The 21,627-nt window shown below is 49.8% G+C and overlaps 1 protein-coding gene across 3 annotated transcripts in view; it reads left to right on the forward strand.

The window, feature by feature from the left end:
- Positions 1 to 21,627, forward strand: part of XYLB (xylulokinase) — a 168,111-nt gene that overhangs the window by 82,364 nt on the left and 64,120 nt on the right. For all 3 annotated transcript variants that reach the window (XM_078871467.1, XM_078871457.1, XM_078871474.1), the window contains exon 15: positions 10,154 to 10,250. In XM_078871467.1, coding sequence (XP_078727593.1) covers positions 10,154 to 10,250 — 97 coding nt within the window. The remainder of the gene's footprint in view (positions 1 to 10,153; positions 10,251 to 21,627) is intronic.

Below are 21,627 nucleotides of genomic sequence, written 5' to 3' on the forward strand. Positions count from 1 at the left end.
AGCCAGAGTGAAATCGCCCAAAAAGAGGCGGTACTCCACAGAACGTGACATGACGCTGATTGGACTATATCCAGAGGCACAGTAATGGCTGAGATTGGTGGTGCGTCGCCCAATCGCCCTAATGAAGAAACCGCCCCTGATGCTAGGTACATTTTGAGGCCACATGAAGTGTCGAAGGCCTGCTGGCAGGAGGTCATGGAACAGACCCAAGTGCCTTGAGTTGACTGACTGAGATGACTGACAAATGTACCAACTGTGCTCCCCACTATGCCAACTTTTTGCGTTTTAGCCACCCGGCGCTCTGCTCGTTGTTGTGAGTGTCACTTCTCTGCCCTTCATTATTGTTAAATGGCGACTGCTTCCAACTGCACAGTAGTTCCCTTCATGAACCTCCTCCACAGAGGCTGATCTTGACACTGCTTGTACCAGTCCAATCAGCTCCACATCCTTCTGTAACACATCAGTCCATCTCTTCTCTAGCCCGTGCCACTCCCCCGTTTAGCCCCATCTATGCGGCTGAACAGAAGCTGCTTGGGCATGCTGTGGCTAGGCATGCAGGCTACATGACGCAGCCAATGCAGCCTCGCTTGCTGATAACACGCACTCTCACACATTAATTAACACGCTGTTGGCTATGTAGCAGCTTGTGTATCGGGGAATCGAACAGAAATAAATGTTTCCACTCGGGTTTGAATATCGTTAGACGGAATTTTGGTCTTCAGTTTTAACTTATTCAAGAATTGTTTCATAATCAAATATGTGTGCATGTTCGCACAAGCACACACTGAGGTGAAAATAAACGCAAGGAGATAGAGAAACATACAGATGTAATAAAGGATTCGACCACGATCTCTGGCTCAGTGTCCTTTATTTGGTCCGTACTGTATTACCCACACGGCTGTCTCCTCTTTGCTTAGTCCCCACCGTGCTGGCTCCGATGTCTCTCTCTTCTCCACCAGCAGCCCCTCTGTTGGCCTCTGTCGCTCCTGTAGCCCCCACAGCAGCTCCGCTGCTGTTACTCACTCTCAGCCCCCTTGGCTGTAATCGCTGCTGCTCTTCTCGCTCTTGCTTACTCCGCAGCTCTGACAGCCTCGTGCTGTCTCGCCTCCTCGTCGCTCCTGCGACTCTTGGCAGCCACACCGCTGCCTCTCACACACAGCCTTACTGCCTATTTCTATCTGCAGCTTTACACCTCCCAGTAGCTCCCTACTGTTTCCGGGGTTGGCTCCCGCTCCGACGGTGCCCCCTCGGCTCGTACGCCCGCGTGGCCCCACACCTTTCCATTCACACCCCGACTGACTTCTCTTTCCGGTTTACCCGCTTAAGGACCCCAACCTTTCACCCACGTCACCTGGCTCCGCCTCCTCGTGACGTCACATCCGGAAGGTCGCTTTCGCCCGCATTACACCACCCTCCCCCATAGAAAAAACCCAGCCGACCTCGGCTGAACAATACCAAAGCGTAATGCGGTGAACCGACCTTCCCCCTCAAAGGACACTAAGCATGCAATATAACAACAAGAACAACAACACAAGTAACATCGACGAACGTACGAAAGCATGCGATAAATACGACGGCAAGAACAAGAACAATAACAACATACAATCAACGAAACGTAAGTGATTTGGAACGAGTGCGGGTCGCCGGCCCGTCCCGGACGGTCGGCGGCCCACTTGTAGAACGGGGACGCGATGGAACACGAGGAATGACAGGGGGTAAATCCCCTGCTGCGATTGGAAGTCCACCGACGTCTCGTGTCCCTGACGAATCAGTCTTGGTCGTGTCCTTCGAATGTGCCTGCAGCGGGGTCGGAAGGGCTGCAGGGCTCGAAGGTCCCGCAGCCCTGGCAGGCGCCCTCCGAACAGGCCCACTCCTCCCCCTCGGTGTCACGGCCGACCTGTCTGGAACAGGTACGACAGGCGCTCGAGCAAGATCAGTGGACGCAGGCAGGGGAGAGTCGGCAGCAACAGACCCCGGCAAGGCAACATTGGGAGATGACGCATCACGTAGGGGAGCAACATATGGTTTCAACCGCGACGTATGAACAAACCAACGGCGAGAACCAATCTGAACGCGCGCCGACTGTGGATTGGGAACCTCAATGAGGCGCACAGGACCATGCCAAGGTTTGTGCAATTTAGGAGAGGTCCCCGGCCGCACCTGCGGGCAATGGAGCCAGGCCAGGTCACCAACCTTCTAGGGGCACTCCCCCTCGGACCGCCGAGCATACCGCTCGTTCCGGGCCTGGGCTTTGGCCGTAGCCACGCGGGCATTTTCCCGCGCCTCCGTGACCCGGCGAACCGTGTCCTGAATGTATTCAGGGAGTGGTTTACGAGGTCCCTTCACCCCAGTACCCAATTGCACATCCACCGGAGGCACGTTTTCCCGACCATACATAAGGTAAAACGGCGAATACCCTGTAGCCGCATGAGGCGTCATCCTGTACGCCGAAAGCACTCCGGGGATGTGCAGATCCCAATCTGATTGCTGTTCACTCACAGTATGGCAAAGCATGGCAGACAATGTCCTGTTCAGCCGCTCGACCATACCATCCATCTGCGGATGGTATGGGGATGTCCGTATTTTCTTAGTCCCAAGGCCCGTGCACACTTCCGCCAATAATTTAGAAGAGAAATTTCGGCCCTGGTCCGTGAGGAGTCTCTCAGGCGCCCCCTTATCCATAATGTACCCAAACAAAAAGGCGTCGGTGATGGCTGCGGCCGACTGATCGGGCAACGGCCAGGCCATCGGCCACCGGGAGAGATACTCAACCCCTACCAGCAAATATTTATTTCCCCTCGCCGATGGTGGGAAGGGTCCCAATATGTCCAGTGCCACCAATTCATTGACTCGAGACACCTGAATCGACTGGAGAGGCGGCACGTAAGGATGTTTAGGCGGCTTACGTCGGGCGCACTCAGGGCACGCGCGCACGTGCCCTACGACATCTGTCGCCATGCCGTGCCAAAAATAATGACGTTGTAACGTCAACAAAGTCTTCTGCACCCCTAAATGCAATAGTGTGTCACAATGGAGAGTTCTAATCAACTCAAATCGCAAGGACGTTGGTACCACCACACGCCAGCTTTCCTGGAACCTTTCTCGCCACATAAGCAGACCATCTCGGAGAGCGGTTCGCGGCCCCACAGCCGAACTCGGACTCCCATTGTCCCTCATAGACCGCTTCCGCATGGACAACAACGACTCGTCCATCATCTGTTCCCGAATCCAGACAGACCGCGGCAGATTTAAAACCCCGTCAGTCGGTCCGGGTTCCATCGGAGTATCCGACTTCTCGACGGCCAACGTAAGCGGCTGAGGGGGGTTTAAAATCGGCGAACACCTATGCGTCCCCGACGTACATTTACAAGGGGCGCGCCCTGGTAATCTGGAAAGTGCGTCAGCGTTCGCATGGCGCACTCCCTTCCGATGTTGAATTTGGAAGGAAAATTCCTGCAGCGTGTCCAACCAACGTGCCCACTGTCCCGATGGCTGGTCCATTTTAAGTGCATATTGCAAGGCCGCATGATCCGTACGCACAATAAAAGAACGACCGTAAAGGTACGGTCGAAATTGCCGTAGGAAAAAAACAACCGCCAAAAGTTCTCTACGAGTGACACAGTAGCGTGTTTCCGCAGGCGACAAGACTCGGCTACCATACGCCACGACGCGCTCTACGCCCCCTCTAGACTGTGATAATACCGCCCCAATACCTGTGTCACTCGCGTCCGTATCAAGAATGAAAGGGCGATCAAAATCGGGATAATCCAATGTCGGGGCCGCAGCCAATAGATCACGCAGACTCCGAAAGGCCGCCTCTTCCGGCTCTCCCCAACCAAATTTCCGTCCTTTACCCGTAAGGAGATGCAAGGGCCTCGCAATCGTCGCAAACCCCGGCACAAATCTTCGGTAATACGAGGCAAATCCCAAAAACCGCCGAACATCCCCCACGGAGGCCGGAGTCGGCCAATCCCGGACACACGCCGTCTTTTCCGGATCCGTGGACACCCCCTCTGCACTCACAATGTGCCCCAAATAACGGACGGACCGTTGCAGTAGGTGGCATTTCTTTGGTTTGAATTTCAAATTGGCAGAGCGCATCCTCGTGAACACTGTCTCCAGCCGCGTTAAATGTTCCTCAAATGTGCGGCTGAACACAATAATATCGTCCAAATATATAAGGCACGTCTCCCACTGCAACCCCGTCAAAACGAGCTCCATCAATCTTTGAAATGTAGCAGGGGCCGCATTCAATCCCATCGGGAGGCAGTTGAATTGAAATAACCCCTGCGGCGTACGGAATGCGGTTTTCTCCCGTGAGGACTCGTCAAGGGGAAGCTGCCAAAATCCCGAAGAGAGGTCCAGTGTGGAAAAGAACTTAGCCCCCGACAATGCGTCAAGGGAGTCGTCCATACGCGGCAGGGGATACGCATCTGCCACCGATATCTTATTCAATTTCCGGAAATCAACACAAAATCGCAAGTTGCCATCCTTTTTCTTAACCAAGACCACAGGAGCGCCCCATGGGCTGTTAGATGGCGATATAATGTCCGCAGCCAACATGTCTTCCACCGCCCCCCGAACGTGTTCTCGCTCCGCTGGACTCATCCGATGCGAATTTAATCGAATAGGGGCAGCGTCGCCCGTCTCAATGTGATGGGAAAGCAACGATGTGCGTCCCAAATCCAAATCATCGGAGCTGAACACATCCGAATACGTCAGCAACAATTTACGCAGCGCATCACGTTGCCCCACGGACAGGGAAGAATTTTCGTCACATAAGGTAGCGATCCAACGATTATCCGAACCCCTTGGCTCGGAAACACCAGCGACCACTCCTCGGCGATGCGGACAATCGCGTGTCGCAAACGCCGTAGTGGCATGTGCCACAACCGTACCGGCCGGAACACGGATGTTTTCCACCCCCGCATTAAGCACCTGTAAAAACGGTAATTGATCCGGCCGGACGATGGTCTGTGCGCCAACTAACGCCAACCCTGTTGTTATCGTGGCGGATGGCGACAACAAGACCCCTACTGCTCCTAGCCGATTGGGCAGGGGCTTCCGATACCGCAAGGGTATAAGCATCTGTGAACCAGGTGGGATGTCCACAGATGCGACGGACAGCGCCTGCACCTGTACGGCCGAAGCAGGTCGCCCCCAGGGCGAAGGCAGAAACGAGATTCGACGGCCCCCCGGCAATTCAATACAATTTTCATTGATTTTAATCAAAATGGGCATCTTAGCCAAAAAATCCGTGCCTAGTAAGCAAGGAACCGCCAAAGATCTCGATATTAACACAACGCCCGAAGCCGACACATCCCCAATAGATATCTTAGCATCCACCTGGCCCACGATACCCATACTACCCCCGTTCGCAGCGACGCACGACCCATAAACCGGACGCACAGCCCCCGGCGGAATGCCCAACAGATGGAAAATGACATCCGATATAATAGTCGCAGACGCTCCCGAGTCGACCAAAATGCGCACGTCCACACCTTGTATAGACCCCGGTACAGTGGACGAACCCGTAGCGGCCGCGACAACTCTCCGTGCCAATTTGCGCCACTGCGTAACTGAACGACAAGGCCCCGTCGATGGCCTTTCTTTAACAACAACAATAGGATCGCGCAACACAGGTGGTGGGTGATGTGTAAAGCCTTGCCGGGTGTCTGGTGCGTGCCGACATGCCTGTTTCGGAGGTTCCTTGGTCGGCTTGTCCGGTGTTGTGGCCTCCTGCTGCGGCGGACCCGGGAAGCGGGCCCAGCAATCCCTGGCGTAATGGCCCCTACGGCCGCAGCGGAAGCAATCGGCATCGTTGCGCCGAAGCGCAGGTCTTGCATCCCGACGGCCCCGTTCCGATGGCGTAGCGCGCGGCCCCGGCCTTCCGCGTCCCGACCATGGAGAGCAGGCGGCCGTCAGCTCCCGAGGACCCCGCTCATCCGGCACATAGATCGCCTTTGTGGGGTCCCACCCCATCGCGCCTCCTTCCTTGACGGGCCCACCCGTCCATGCCGCCACTTGCTTCCAGCGACGGAGATTAAACTGCGCATCCAGACACTTTGCTGCCGCCCTGGACGTGAGCTTCTCATGCCCACATACAGGCATGGGGATCCCCAGATCCCGAGACAGCTCCAGCATTTTTCCCAATATGAGAGGCTCGAGCAGATCCTGTGGCGTCTCAGGATATGCTGCCATGGCCAGCTCCAACACCGCACCCCTGAACGCCACGGGCGATTCTTCGGGTGCTCGTTGTCGTTGAGCGAATCGCCGATGCGCGTCGTCAGGTGGCTCATAGGCGTCGGCCATTTCCTCAAAAACTCCACATAAAGTCTTCTTCTTATCGGCCGTTATGGAACGGAAAAAGCGAACAGATTCGTCGTCCAGTAGAGTCGGCAACACTTCCAAAGCCTCCGCATCGGTCCATCTTGCTGAACGAACCGCCGCCAAAAATCGGCAGGCGAAAGCGCTCCAATCGCCCCCGATAGAGAATTCCTTAACTGTAGAAAGGTGGCGACTCCGACTCCTCTTTACGCCGTCTTCCAATGATGGTTGTTCTGGAGGCAAATTCAAAATGGCGTCGGCCCGCGGCGTGGCCAAGATGGCGGTTTGGCGCCGCGGAGCGCGCAAGATGGCGTCTTCTTGCCGCGTGGCTAATGGCGGCGGCAGGGCAGGCAACGTGGCGGCCCGTGGAGCACCTTCTCCTTCCGCCGTCGTCCTTGGCGTAACGAGGTGACATAGATGCGCCAGGACGTCCCTGAGTGTCTCCAGTTGTTCTGCCACCTATTGCCATCTTTGATCAGCGTCCGATGTTGTTGACGGACCCGCCATCGCGCCGACATCTTCCACGCCCGTCCCCGTGCTCGCCTCAGCAGGGCTCTCCTCCACCACCCCAGCAGAATCCGTGGTCGGAGGGAATTCGTCGTCGTCGGACGAAGAAGCCGATGCTGGCGCCGGAGGAATTTTCTTCCTTACTTGCTTAGACATGCCGTTTCACTTCTGACACCAGTGTAATAAAGGATTCGACCACGATCTCTGGCTCAGTGTCCTTTATTTGGTCCGTACTGTATTACCCACACGGCTGTCTCCTCTTTGCTTAGTCCCCACCGTGCTGGCTCCGATGTCTCTCTCTTCTCCACCAGCAGCCCCTCTGTTGGCCTCTGTCGCTCCTGTAGCCCCCACAGCAGCTCCGCTGCTGTTACTCACTCTCAGCCCCCTTGGCTGTAATCGCTGCTGCTCTTCTCGCTCTTGCTTACTCCGCAGCTCTGACAGCCTCGTGCTGTCTCGCCTCCTCATCGCTCCTGCGACTCTTGGCAGCCACACCGCTGCCTCTCACACACAGCCTTACTGCCTATTTCTATCTGCAGCTTTACACCTCCCAGTAGCTCCCTACTGTTCCCGGGGTTGGCTCCCGCTCCGACGGTGCCCCCTCGGCTCGTACGCCCGCGTGGCCCCACACCTTTCCATTCACACCCCGACTGACTTCTCTTTCCGGTTTACCCGCTTAAGGACCCCAACCTTTCACCCACGTCACCTGGCTCCGCCTCCTCGTGACGTCACATCCGGAAGGTCGCTTTCGCCCGCATTACACAGAGATGCGGGTATCGCTGTACGTTTCTCCACGTATTCGTTATCTGTAAATGTAATTTTCATTGCCTGTTATGCAATATTTGATTAATTATTTGTAGTATGCCAGGATATCTCCCATAACCAGAGAGATTCTCCACCCCAATTAGCCATCGAGGAGTTTTACCGGAGTAGTAAAGCAATAGCTGCGTAGAGCCCTTTTGTCTGTTCACTGCCAGACGAAAACCTCCCCACACTGTGCAGGATGGCGAATTGGGGCCTTGGGAGTGTTGGTTTAGATACCACTCACCACTAATGCTGGCTGTGGCTGGGAATCGAAGTCGGGTAATTTTATAAATAGAGCAAATCGCTAATCACTGAGCAATACCACTGTTTGTCACTACTGCAGGAGAAATAATCCTTTATTTAGATTTGTCCTGTTTGGAAGCTTTGACCACTTAAGAATTTTACTATTTTTACGTGTGGGAGGAGACCAATGTGCCCTAAGAAAAGCTACGCATGTGAGGCAATATCTCTGAATAGAGAGTGGATTTATGTTTGGAACGTCAAGTTAGAGTGACTTATAGTTTACTGTGACGCGCACATTAATAAGAGAGGCGCTTTTATCACCTTCTAAAAATACAAGCCCCATTCCTGCTCTTCACTTCGGTAATGGCTCGTCAGATGGTTTATCATTTGAAACAAATTTCAAAAAACCTGATATTGCAATAATGATATCATCTCGAGCGTGCCACTTATTGCTTCGCATTCGACAGCTCCTCCAAATTCGTTACGGAGTCAAGTGCCCGAGGCCACCTGTCACAGTGCCTTGGCTGCTACCGTGGATCGCCGCGCCGGCGCCGACATCCGCGACCCCGTCCCCATTTCTCTCCGCTGCAATCATTTATACTTCATCTAAATCTTATCGTTACACAACATGTCGAATGGTCAGAGTGCTCTGTGCGTTGGTAATGTTGCGATTTCGGTGTGCGGAGGGGGGTTCACGCGCAGTTTCGAAGATCTGGAGCACGTCGGAGTTTTCTAGACTGTGTTTCTTTGAACAGTCTGGAAATCAGCCGTTGTGGCTGGGTTGCAGGAATGAGATGGCTCAGACAACACAACTGCTGGTTATGCCTCATTGCCACTGACGCTGCAAGGGTTTGCACCTGCGAACTTGACCCTTTCTGGTCGCACAGTCTCTGTACCGTATTATTTCTCTCTGTCTCTGCGTTAATTACGCAGCCGAAAAAAAGGAGAAGAGCACTCCAATACTTATCCAAGCACATGAATGCATCATTGGACTTCCCTTTGCCAGTGTCAAAATATAAGAATTGGTTTTACCCTCTCTGGCAATGAAACAGCTGTGTTAAAATGTTAAAACACCCCACAGAAATATTTTGCAAGGAATCGTGTCTGCATTTAACACATATACTTGTGGTGAACATATAAACAAAAAAAACATGCTCTGGTTGTTTGCATGTTCGCCACAAGTATATGTGATTAATGCAAACACGATTCCTTGCATAAGGTTTCTGTTTGGTATTTTAACATCTTAACACAGCTGCTTTATTGCCAGAAAGGGTAAAACCTATTCTTATATTTTGATACTGGCAAAGGAGGTCCCACGATGTAGCTGCCCACCCCGAGCTCTCAATGTCCTGATAGTGCATTGTCTTTGTGCTGTTCGCCTTTTTGCGTCCTCTGGTCTAACACCATTTGAGACGAGGCTCAAAGGAAAGCTGTCTCCCGTGTAGACCAATCAGTTTCAAAGACAATGCATATATTATATTCTTGGTTCTTTCGGTAAAGTCACGTAGAAGGGAAACAATAAAATAATAAAAATATAAAACAATATCTTATTGTTTCCCTTCTTCGTGACTTTACCAAAAGAACCAAGAATATGAATCCCTGTAGTCACGAAAGCTTTAAATAAATCAAAATGCATATATTATCAGAGTGTGTTTTTATTTGCATTCTGACCACAAGTATTGTGGTTAATGCAGACATGATTCCTTGTAAAAGGTTTCTGTTTGGTGTTTTCACATCTTAACGCCTGTTGTATTGCCAGAAAGGGTCAGATCTATTCTTATATGCACATGCATGCGTTTACTGTTTTTTTTATATTCAATGTTATTATCGAAGGTATAAGATATATTTAGGCTGCGAGGAATCATATGTAAAAAGTCAAATTCCACATCAAAAATGTAAATTTTCAAGCAAGCATTGGAGTGTTACTCATCTCCATTGGTAAACCTGAGCTAGTAGAATGAGTTTTTTGACAAGTGAATAGAGTGTGTGTATATTAAGTCCAGTGAGGCTTGCAGTGTGCAGCAGGAGTTTAGCCACGAATGCCACTTTGCCCAGATTTTTTCACCACAGTGTTTATTCCGTAACATTTTTTTTGGGGTCTTGGCTAGAATACCACACACACTTTATATCCTGTGCCAGTACATGGTGGAGGATGTTTGGAAATCGAATGGGGACGGCTGCCCTGCGCAGATGTCAGGCAGTTGGATTGGCTTTTGCGGTCGCTCTCTCTCTCTCTCTCAACGGTGCCATGCCCCTGCTGCGCGTGCCTCAACAGATGCAGGCGTTTGCAGATGACGTGGAGGTGCGGGCGCTTGTGGAGGGGCAGTTCCTGGCCAAACGCGTCCACGCCGAGGGCCTTGGCTACCGCACCGGTGAGGTCCGCCGCTCTCACGCCAGCCCCCCCACAGAAACGGGGCCCCTTGCGTGAGCAGCCCCGGGCATCAATGTGTACGTGCTGCTGTCATGGAAGTACAGCAAGTAGGGTGCGGGCCTATCTGTGTGTATGTGGATTTTGAGCATTATCCTAACATGACGTGCATTGGTGTTCTCTCAGCTATGCTGTTCCATCACCCGCACACGAAAAATACTCAAAGGGGAATGAGCCACGCACCCCAAGCAGGGTCCTTCAGCAGAGGAGTCTTGACACTCACGAAGGCTTTCCTGGATAAAAAAAACTAACTTTGTTATTATTCGCCTTGTTTAAGGAGGAGGCCGAGCTGCCTGTTACTTTTAGAATTACGGAGTGGTGACACTGTGGTTAGAATGCTCAACACATGGTCAGAATATCACAAGGTTCAATCCTAATTAGGGATCTGGAAGCACTCCTCATGTCTAATACAAACTTAATATGAATCAAGCCATTATCACCGCTCACTCTTCAAGATTGTCAGGGCCAACTGCCGTCATACAACCTGAATCAAACGTATATGTGGATGTACTTTGTAAATTCTGAATTACAACATTCCATTCTTCTTGGCTTAGCAATTGCACTATCACGAAGTAGCATGCCAATTATGGGTTGTCCTGCATGGCATTTCCACTGCTGGCTTAGGGCTGCCAACGTTGAAGAACATTGCCTCATTGCTTATTTGAGAGCGTAGACACATCGCCTCTTACGCTCTTTGGGGGACTGTGCTTAACAGGGTTTAACCGCCTATGTGAACAATAAGACAGTTTACCCTTCCTATCAAATGCTGCACAATGCAATTTCAGCCTCATTAACCCACACCCGCTATGCAGAGTGGTATAAAGTGAGCCGTCCACTTATCTTACCGGAAGGTCTAGAAGAATTGGTTTAGGGTGAAAAGGATAGTTTTTCATTATGGACAGCACTTAGTGATATTGACTGGGCACTTACAGAACAATTTAGAAATGTACACTTACAGAGCCTGTGCACCTGGTACACAGGAACACAGTTCAGCGGTGAGAGGCAGATGCTCTCGTCGAAGACAAACGTATTGCATTTAAAACCTTTGTCAACATTCACTCTTACAAACAATCAAGTCGAACTCCCATCATTCGTACAGCTGTAATCAAATGCGTATGTGGATACACATGATAAATTCTGATTTTACAATGCGCAGCCACAACCAGATTCACAGATAAAACTGATTGCAGGCTTACAGCCCGGATTATTTAACGGCACGCACTGTATGACGGGGCCGTTAGGCACATTGGTTTGTTGCTTATCAATACCAAGTTCAGCTTTCTAAAAGCGCTCCAATCTGCTCTGATCTGCCTCTTTATTTCATAATGTTTGTGTCTTGTTTCTCTATCAATCACTGCCCTATATGTACATATTCTGCTGTGTTTTCCAGTTGTGTCCCTCCAACAGATATGTCTAATTGTTCAGCTAAAGTTAAATCATTGCATATTACCAGCTATGACTATATGGATAAAAAAAAAAACATGGGCACTAACAATGTGTTCATTAGGACGCTGTCTTTCCGACAGTTCTGTTTCTTCACCTGAGGACGGCTGCTTGCGTTGTGGCCGAAACGTCGTGATAATTTTATTTTATTATGTTGTATTTTTATTATATCCCTTCTACGTGACTTTACCGAAAGAACCAAGAATATGAATCCTTGCAGTCACGAAAGCTTTAAATCTAAGAGGAACATGTAGATTAGAGAACATACGCATGTTTAACTTTTGACTGAAGAAAAGTGAGTGGGCCTGCTTTTGAAAGAATAACAACTGAGCAGAAAGCAAAGGAGGGAACACGCCCAGAGGAGGTACACCACGAAGATGCAGCCGAGCTAAGTCAGTTGTTATGTCGCACGGCCATGAATTGGGGAGGCCATGATCCAGCAGTGGATGGATCATGGCTGATGATCACTGATCAACCAGTAATGGTGAGGTGACAGTAGCAAGCTGTCTTTCATCTACTTGGACAGATATTCTGTCATAGAGCTACCAAATGAAAATTTGAATATAATAATATAGGGTTCTTAATTTTAAAAGTTGTGATTTCCCAACTATGCCTTCACATCCTCTTATCTTCAGAATCGGAATCTTTATTTATCCTGGAGGAATCCGATGAGCTATAAAGCTCTTTTTAACAGATGTCCAATAGGGGCGGGTCAGCAAGTTGCAACAGCAAAGAATACGAAAAACGATCGGGGTGCAAAGTATATAAAATGTAAGCAAGTCACGAAAAGTAAATACATTTTAAGTATATAAGTGCACATTATATAAGTGCATACATTCCCGCCAATTTCCCTAGACTAAATGCAAGCTTGCGGCAAGGCAACAAAACAACAACAACATCAGTCCTAGACCACATCAAAGTTAAAAATCATATTTTCAAATATATACATATAATGGTAAAAATACAGTTTAAGATGCACGCAAAATATATATCCATGTGTCTTCAAGATACCATTATTCTCCAATGCACTATCGTCTTTTTGTATCGTTGTAACGTTCTGGACATCTGTGAAAAAGAGCTTTGGGGTCGTCCATAAATGACGTCATGCACCTGGGGGGGGGGGGGGTCAGACATTTGTGACGATGTGTGACGAGGGGGGGGGGTGAGAAATGTGACGTCACATCAAAATGCGCAACTTTAAATAAATATAGACAACACGTTCTACTTAAATAGACTTTTTAATAAATGTTTTCTCCTACAACATCAAAGTCCGCGCCACATTAAATACACACTACAATGACAATAGTTTAAAGCGATTTGAAGCATGTTTTATTTTTGGGGGGGTGGGGGCAGAGCTTTGTGACGTCATATTTGAGGGGGGAGGTCTAACTTTTTGTGACGCCGTGTGACGAGGGGGGGTCAAAAATCGTACAAAATCGCGTGACGTCATTTATGGATGGCCCCTTTATAGCTCATCGGATTCCTCCATTACAAATACATATTCTCATTCTGATGCACTTGCTACCGAGTGCACAATGTAGCAGGCACCAAGTAGAATGTAGTGGTCTCTGGGCAGTCCCGGCCTGTAACATCGAGAAAAGAACCCCACTTTGCCACCATCGCTCTTTTTGCCTGCGCCAAGTCGTATCTAAGGAGCCATCCATTTAGTAGGTACGCAAAAATCTATCAAAACTTGACCCCTCCCCCCCTCCCTGTACACACGCGTACTTTTTACACCCCCCCCTCCACCTGCGTACGTAAGCTTGACCCCCCCCCCTCCCAAATCCTATAGAACGGCCGATATTTAATCCACGCAGAAACGATAAAGGATTGATAATATTAACGTGTTTAAGCAAACAGATAGTCCATCGCCGGACTATCTAACTCATTTGAAGGCCAATGTAGACAAATTATTATTGAGGCTTCACCCCCCCCCCCCGTTTCCTATGCATACGTGCATTGTCAGTAGACACCCATATACGCAAGCGTACGCATTTGGGTTAACCCCCCATCCCCCGTCCATGCGTACGTACTAAATGGATGGCCCCTAAGACCTTTCAGCGCTCCGATGACTCCAGAGCAAATTTTGTTTAAAAAGTTCCATTTTATTCACTCTGTGTGCCCATACCGTAGTGAAGTAGGCAGACTGTGGACTTTCATAGCATTGCCCTGTCGCCGTTAGTTTAGCGGCATGTCATGTTCAGACTTTGGCTCAATAATGCAGCTATTGAGTGCACGGGCGGTTCAATTGCACAAAGGCCACCAACCTGCCTGTTCCATTCATTTAGTAGATGCTACCATGCATCCACGGTTTGAGTACAATTTGTGCATGCAGGGAGAGTTCAGGATGAGGAGTCATGCTTTGTTTTCCTGGAGCATGCTTGCGGTTTCGGTTTTTACATAATACATGCAACAACGTCAAAGATACCCCATTTAGCATTATAGACTGTGGGGGAAAGTGTTGTTAGTCATCATAATAAAAATAAATAATGACAGCTTCTCCAGAACTGGAACATGGCAAACCATTACAAGTGTGATAGTGAGCACATGTTATAGCTGCCATGGCACATTAGATGGCAACTTGGCCAGCACCATACACATCACAAACGTTGACTTTAAAAAAAAACTAATTTTTTAAGGCACATTTTATCCGTAGATCCCAATGCGTCCATGTATGGAAAGCAGGAAATGAACAGAACCTGGGTATATGGCCAGAACTAAGGGGGTAACGAACAGTTTAAGGAGGTGAGTTTTCAATACAGACTTAAATATATCTAACGATTCTGATTGTTTAATTAGTAAAGGCAAAGCGTTCCAAAGATTTGGAGCTGCACTGACAAAAGTCCGATCACCCCAGGAAATGAGGCTTGACCCCAGAGTGCTTAGAAGTCGGCGATCCAACGATCTCAGTGACCTTGTTGGATATAAAAACGGATCAGCTCCTGTAAATATTGTGGGGCTAACTCATTGAGTGCCTTGAGGAATTTGGGTCCAATGACCCACCAGCTCACCATAATTGGATAACACTTAAAATAATGGGAGCTGCTGTCAATGGCGGAGCCAGGATTTTCAGGTAGGGGGGGCAACTCCTCCAGCAATGAAAAATGATAGAGGAGTTGTTAGTAAGTAAGGACTTGTCCCTTGCTTTTTATTCGACGCGTGTGCGGCGATGGCACATGGCCTGGAAGTATGACATGATTTGATCGTTCGTCACCGTCGCAGCAGTCTCCTTCTCGACATACAGCAGCATGGCGTCATTGAGGTAGTTGGAGCCCATTGCGTAAACGTGTCTTGATGATTTTCAGGATGCTGAAGACGTGCTCGACCGTGACTGTCGCCACCGACAACGTCAGTATCAGCCGCAGCAATCGGTATACAAGGTGGTAACCGGCCGTGGCCCGGCCGGTTTGCACCAGCATGACCGATAGTTCAGGGTGCGTGCCCACATTCTTCAATAGATCGTCCTTCTATAATCTCCCTGCCGAAGTGGACCAGCTGCTGATCGAGAAGCATTAGGTCGACGTCAGAAAAGTCGATCATGTAGAACTTGCGGGCCAGCTCCACGAGCTTTTCAACATTCAACGAGGCGAACTGCTTGCGTGGAAAGAAACATGCTGCTAGGCGGAGCATCTCCACCGACTGAATCTGTAGGCGAACTCGGCCCGCATCTTGTCGATCGCTGCATAGAACAGGTTGACACGGAAAACATGACCATTGGTGTTCATGTGTCCATCGCGACGAGGCCGGCCAGGTCAGATAAAGTTGGCGGTCATATCGGGCACCTCGATCTTGTGGGTCTCACAGAACTGCTACACCTTGTGGAGCAGGTCGTCGTAGCCGGTAACGCGCATCTCTATCAGCACTTCGACCAACCGCAACGCATTGATGATATCCTGGTCTTTCGTTTGCAGCGCCTGCAACAGGTCATGCGTGATAAGCAGCATCTTCTCCATTAGGTGCAAGATGAACGCAAACTTGAACGTGCACATGCCGTCAAGCAGGCGCGTCACCTCTACCCACTGCTCCGGCTTGCTGCCGTCCATCTCCACATGCTGGATGACTTGCATTGTCGCACCAAACATGTCAATCAAGCGACGCAGCACGCGCCAGAACGACGACCAGCGTGTTTCGCCTGGGCGCACCAACGCCGTCTCCTGATTCAGACCACGGCCCTTCTCGACCAGCAGCTCGTTGATCATCTCCAGCACGATCTTCTTCTGTGTGTTGATGAGATCGTCGTTGCGCTTGCAGGAGCTCGTCGCCACATTGATGATGTCATTGACCAATGTGAAGAACAGGCCGATGTCGGAGACGCCATCCTTGCAAGCAGCAACCAGCGTGATTTGGAGCCTGTGCGCCCAGCAGTGCCCGTAATAGGCAAAATCGTTCAGCTGCTTGATCAGGGCTTGCAGGCTATTGATCTCACCACTCATATTGGACGTGCCATCGTGCTTCAGGTCGACGAGACACTCACGCAGCACGCCAGTCTTGATCTCAACGAAGCGGTTAACAACGGCCAGTAGCTCCTTCTTGCTCGCATCGCGCGTCTCGTCCACCATGATGTAGTAGAAGGCGTCAGCTTGTTCATCATCGAGGAGCTTTCGGAAGATCTGGGAGTGGGCGTGGATGATGTCCTTCTGGATATCGGGACTAATCATGATGGCGTTCTGCGGGGCGTTGTCGAGCGCGACGCGGGCCAGCTCGACGTTGCGTTTGCACAGGAACTGAAGCAGCTCGAGGAAGTTGCAGCGGTTGAGCGACTCGTCCGACTCATTGTGGCCCCGGCAGGCCAGCCCCTGCTTCATCAGGAATCGAATCGCATCGACTGATCCCTCCATCCGAGTCCGATTGTCGGCGATCGCCTGGGCCATCTGCTTCTCCAGGCCATGCTTGTCTGTGATGATGTGCATCTCCGTGTTCATCATGTCTCTGGCCTTCTGTATCACCTGCTTGTGGAGCGACTACACGCCGCCTTGATGTTGGAGAAGGCAGCAATTGCGGCCACCCACCTTATTCCCGGCTGAGAACCCGTCTGAGACGAATGCGTCCGAGCGATTGCAGGACGGGAAGAGGAAGCATGGGAAGCAGTATACCGACTCGGTGTGGAACGAGTCTTCGAACCAATCGTACGTCTCAAACCACGATGGCTGCGGGCGGCGCTTTTTTCACCCCATCATCTTTGACGGGTACATGCTGCCATCCGACTAACGGGGGCGTGGAACGAACCGGCCCTGCATCAGGTGCGAACGACGGATCTCTTTGACACTGTTCGGATCGTACGCTGAAATGGCGGGTCTCGTCCCAGGATCCCTATCGACGACGCACACTCCTTCGGGCAATGGCGCTGGAGGCAGGGAGTTGGCTAGCGTTTCTGCTTCCGATTCATCAGCTGCCGCCATTGAAGACGAAGGGTCAGGAGATCGCGAATGGTGACGCTGAGCTGGAGGACGCTCTGGAAAATGACTCGCCGGGCGCTTCTGCAGCCATCGATCGAGGGTTGAAATCGAACCATGTGTGATCGGCATCGCGCTCGCTGAAGGTGAATGCCTTCAGGGAAGTCGTGTACTGTATACGCAACTGCGCACAATTCTGAGTCACTTATAACTGCTTTGCCGCTACTTATTGCCAATTATGGACTCTGGAACATAATAATATGCTACACAGTGGCAGTTGGGGTCGCAAAATGCTGATTTATTACTAATAAACCTAAATGATCCGATCGAAATTAGGGATTTTGATCAAATCATTGGGGGGGCACGTGCCACCCCAGCCCCCCCCCCCCCCCCCACTGGCTCTGCCCCTGCCTTGTAGGTCAGCAGCAGGATCATATAATCCACTCCATACTTGACTGGTAGCCAGTGTAAAGGTAAGAGAGCAGGTGTGTGATGTGCTTGCTGAACGGTGTGTGCGTAACAACTCTAGCAGCGGCATTCTAAACAAGCTGGAGTCTACCCAGCACCTTTCTCAAAATCCCAAACAGTAATACATTGAAGAATCAAGTCGGGCGAACACAAAAGCATGGACCGGTCTCTCCAAGTCATTAGGTGACAGGCACTGATGCAGCTGGGCAATATTTATAAGGTGGAAGAACGAAATTCTAACCACCCTAGATGTGCCTCAAAGGACAGGCACTGGTCAAGCTGAACACCAAGATTTCTGACTGCCTGTGATGGGCAGACATCATGACCGTCTACTGACAGACATGAAGAACCGATTTTAGATAACTGTAGAGGGGAGCCAATGAATATCGCCTCAGTTTGTCGGCATATTCGTCAAATAAAATTTGCTGCACCCAAGAGTTCACTAATTTTAATGATGCAGACAGTGCAGAAGCTGCCATCGCAAAGTCAGAGCCGAACCGGACGTACATTTGCATGTCATCAGCATAACTGTGATGAGCCCAAATGTTGTAACAGAGTGCCCAAAGGTGCAATGTAGACATTGAATAGTGGGGGGACCAAGTACAGATCCCTGCGGGACACCGCAATGAACCAGTATGATTGGAGATTTTAAGTCGTCCATTGTGACAGTGCATGCGTTTCTCAATATAAGAGCGAAACCACTGCAAAGTAGCACCAGAAATCCCCATTAAGCGAGCGTTTTAATCGCTCAAGAAGGACCCCATGGTCATTGTTGTCAAACACTGCACTGAGGTCAAGCAGGATGAGGACACTGGCCTTGCCCCTTATCCACTGACAGTAATACATCGTTGGTCACCCTCACAAGAGCTGTCTTAGTGCTGTGCACGGCCCTGAATCCCGATTGAAAGGGGTCAGATATATTACGGGCCAGATGCTGGTGAAAGCGAGGGGCCACAGCACGTTGGACATTGGTTGTGAGTTGTTGGGAAGCTTCGGATCAAAACCCCGGCTTTTTTAAGAGTGGGGTGACTGCAGCCATCATAAAAGTGTTGGGGACCGTACCGGTCGCAAGAGACCAAGTACAAATGGCCGCAATGCAGAAAAGTTATCTTGTAAAAGTCTAGGGGAGGGAAGTGATCCAATGAGCAACAGGTAGGTCAGGCATCACCTATCAAAGTGGTTTGTCTGGAAGTTGTGATTGCGGGGAACTTAACCAACATAGCGCCCTCGAACCGGACGGGAGGCAGATCACATGGAAGGGAAATCAGGGGGACATACAGGGCGTTTAAAATAGAAGGACCCAATTTCAAAGCAGTATATTTCACGATGGCAGCATATTATTACACAAAAAAGTTACAAACGGTTTAATGAGTTATCAAGTTTTACTAACCATTTTATAAATGCTCTATGTGCCCTCCACCTGCTGTACGGACAACATCGAGACGATAGTTGAATTCGTCCCAAATGCCTCTCTTCCCACGTTTTCCTCTGAGGTGCGTGGTCGCCCTGTGCTCTTCCCCTTACATGAACAGCCTGTTTCCTCAAATTGTCGGTACCAACGACGAATGCTTTTTGACATTGGCGGATCAATGCCAAAACGCCGTTGAAACGCACGCTGCACCGCAATAACGGATTCAGTCGTGCTGAACTGCAGAACGCAAAACGCCCCTTGTGTTGCGGGGTCACCATCTTGCAAATGACTGAGGCTTGGAGCTGTTTGTGCGCTGGGAGAGGCATTTAGCGGTAATCATTTGAAACTCTATGCCCCGCCCTTTCAAGTGGTAAGAGATTCATTCATGGGCGGTTCGTGGTTGCAGAGATATAGCGATTTCAAATCGGGTCCATCTTTTTTTAAACACCCTGTACAGTAAAACCTTGGATTGCGAGTAAATTGGTCTGTGAGTGTTTTGCAAGACGAGCACACATTTTAAATAAATATGAATTTGGTAAACGAGCGAGGTCTTGCAATACGAGTAGTACTCGTATCGTCTGCCGAGCGTCACGTGATCACAACTGATATACGAGTGCTTTGATATACGAGTGCTTTAGATTACAAACACGTTTCCGGAACGAATTATGCTCGCAATCCAAGGTTTTACTGTATATTAATTGGGAATGGATAGTGGACATGGGTTCCTCAAATGGTGATGCATTATTCAGAAGATGGCTGAAGGGGGAGAATAAGGTCCCGGGGATTATTCTTGCTTATCGCAATGCTACCAGCAATATAGGATGATCTAGCTCGTGAGATGTTGTTGGAACAGGTATGAAGCTGGTGATGAATGGTGAGACGAGATTTCATCCATGCACGTTCATCTCTGCGGACAGCGGATATTTGTACCCTCAGATCAGTAGTGTACCATGGCGAGGGGTGACCATGTATGTTGAACTTCTTTCGCACCGTACAAAGCCAGCTGTGCTAATCAGAAGTGTGGGAGGACAACAAAACACAAAAAGCAGTTCTAAAGCAGGGACGTGCGGTCAGGGGAGGCAGAGCCTCGCCTGTCATACTCCAATGAAAATAGCTGTTACGAAAGAAAATAAATATTAAGATTTTCCCACTGATCTGTGTTATAAATGTAATTTCTGTTCGATTCCAATCATTTTTATAGTCAAAATCGCCAAATTTGCAGAGCTCCGCTGCAAATACAGGAAGAGACGAGAGGTGAGGCAGCGACGCACTCAGCCTCCCCTCTGATTGCCTCAACCCCTCAGTAACTGGATGGAGCGCGGGCAATAAGCGTGTGCCTGTTACTATCTCAGTATGTCACTAATGTAATGTTTGTAGACCCCTTCATTTAAAGTCCTCGACTTCCATACTCCAGGTAACTTATTTCACATATGTGTATAAAGATATTGAGGCTCGCTCGTCTCGTCATGAAACTGCAATGAAAAAGCATCAGGGGAGGCAGCTATCACATCTGCCTCACTTAGGGGGACGTGTCTAACACGCCCCCCTAAGTGAGGACACGCCCTCCATTAGGCCACGCCCCCCTCAGTGAGGCCACGCCCCCTAAATCTGGCTCTGACATTCGCCAGTGCCTCCCCAGCCATTGACCTCACCGCACGGCACTGTTCTAAATAAATGAGTTTTCATTCTAGATTTAAAAGCGTATAGTTCCAATGGCTTCCTAATATTGGAAGGCAGAGAATGCCAGATGGCCACAGAAGCGCATCTGAAAGCACGTGATGCTGTGACCGTCTTTGTTCAATGGTTAGCCAAAAGCCGCTGCGAGGATAACCGGAGTTTGCATGATGGTTTATGCTCCTTGACGAGATCAAGCAAGGTATTTTAGTTCATTTGTGGCAAGTACTTTGTGTGTAATGAGTGCGACCTCATAATGCATTCGTTCAGAAGAGATCCAGCGAGTTGGGAGAGGAGCCGGACGATCAACAATATTTGACAAAGCAGAGTTATATAATTGAGCAGCCTCCTCAACAGGGAAGTGGCACGTCTGAACGAGAGGAGAACGTGAGAGCTCCTCTTTTAGAGATGGAGGAATGGATGTTATTTTGAAGAATGAAATTCTGTGTTTAGTGGACAGACCAGGAGGGAGCAGAGGGACATCAATAAAGAACCAGTGAATGATCAGAAATTCCTGGGTCCAGATGAAGTTGGTTCAGTTATTGAGAGCCTAAGAGAACACACCAGGTCTAAAGTGTGTCTACCAGAGTGAGTCAGCATATTAACGTTCTGGATGAAGCCACAAGAGTTCAGGATACAGTATATGTATGTTGAACTTCTTTCGCACCGTACATAGCCAAGCTTGCTAATCGGAGGTGCGGGCGAAGCTCAACAAACTAAACACAGGATGCCCAAAATATCCCGTTGAAGAGGTTTATATTGGGCATCGACATGTGTATTGAAGTCACCAAATGTCAAAATCCGCTCAGAACGAGCGCACACCACCGAGAGGAACATTCAGAAAGGAATGTGCGGATCAACTTGGGAGGGTGATACAAAGACATTGACAGTTTGGGCTCAGCACAACTAAGGACAATCTCAAGGAAGCATGG

The sequence above is a fragment of the Lampetra fluviatilis genome, chromosome 2 (assembly GCF_964198595.1).
Source record: "Lampetra fluviatilis chromosome 2, kcLamFluv1.1, whole genome shotgun sequence".
NCBI classification, from domain to species: Eukaryota; Metazoa; Chordata; class Hyperoartia; order Petromyzontiformes; family Petromyzontidae; genus Lampetra; species Lampetra fluviatilis.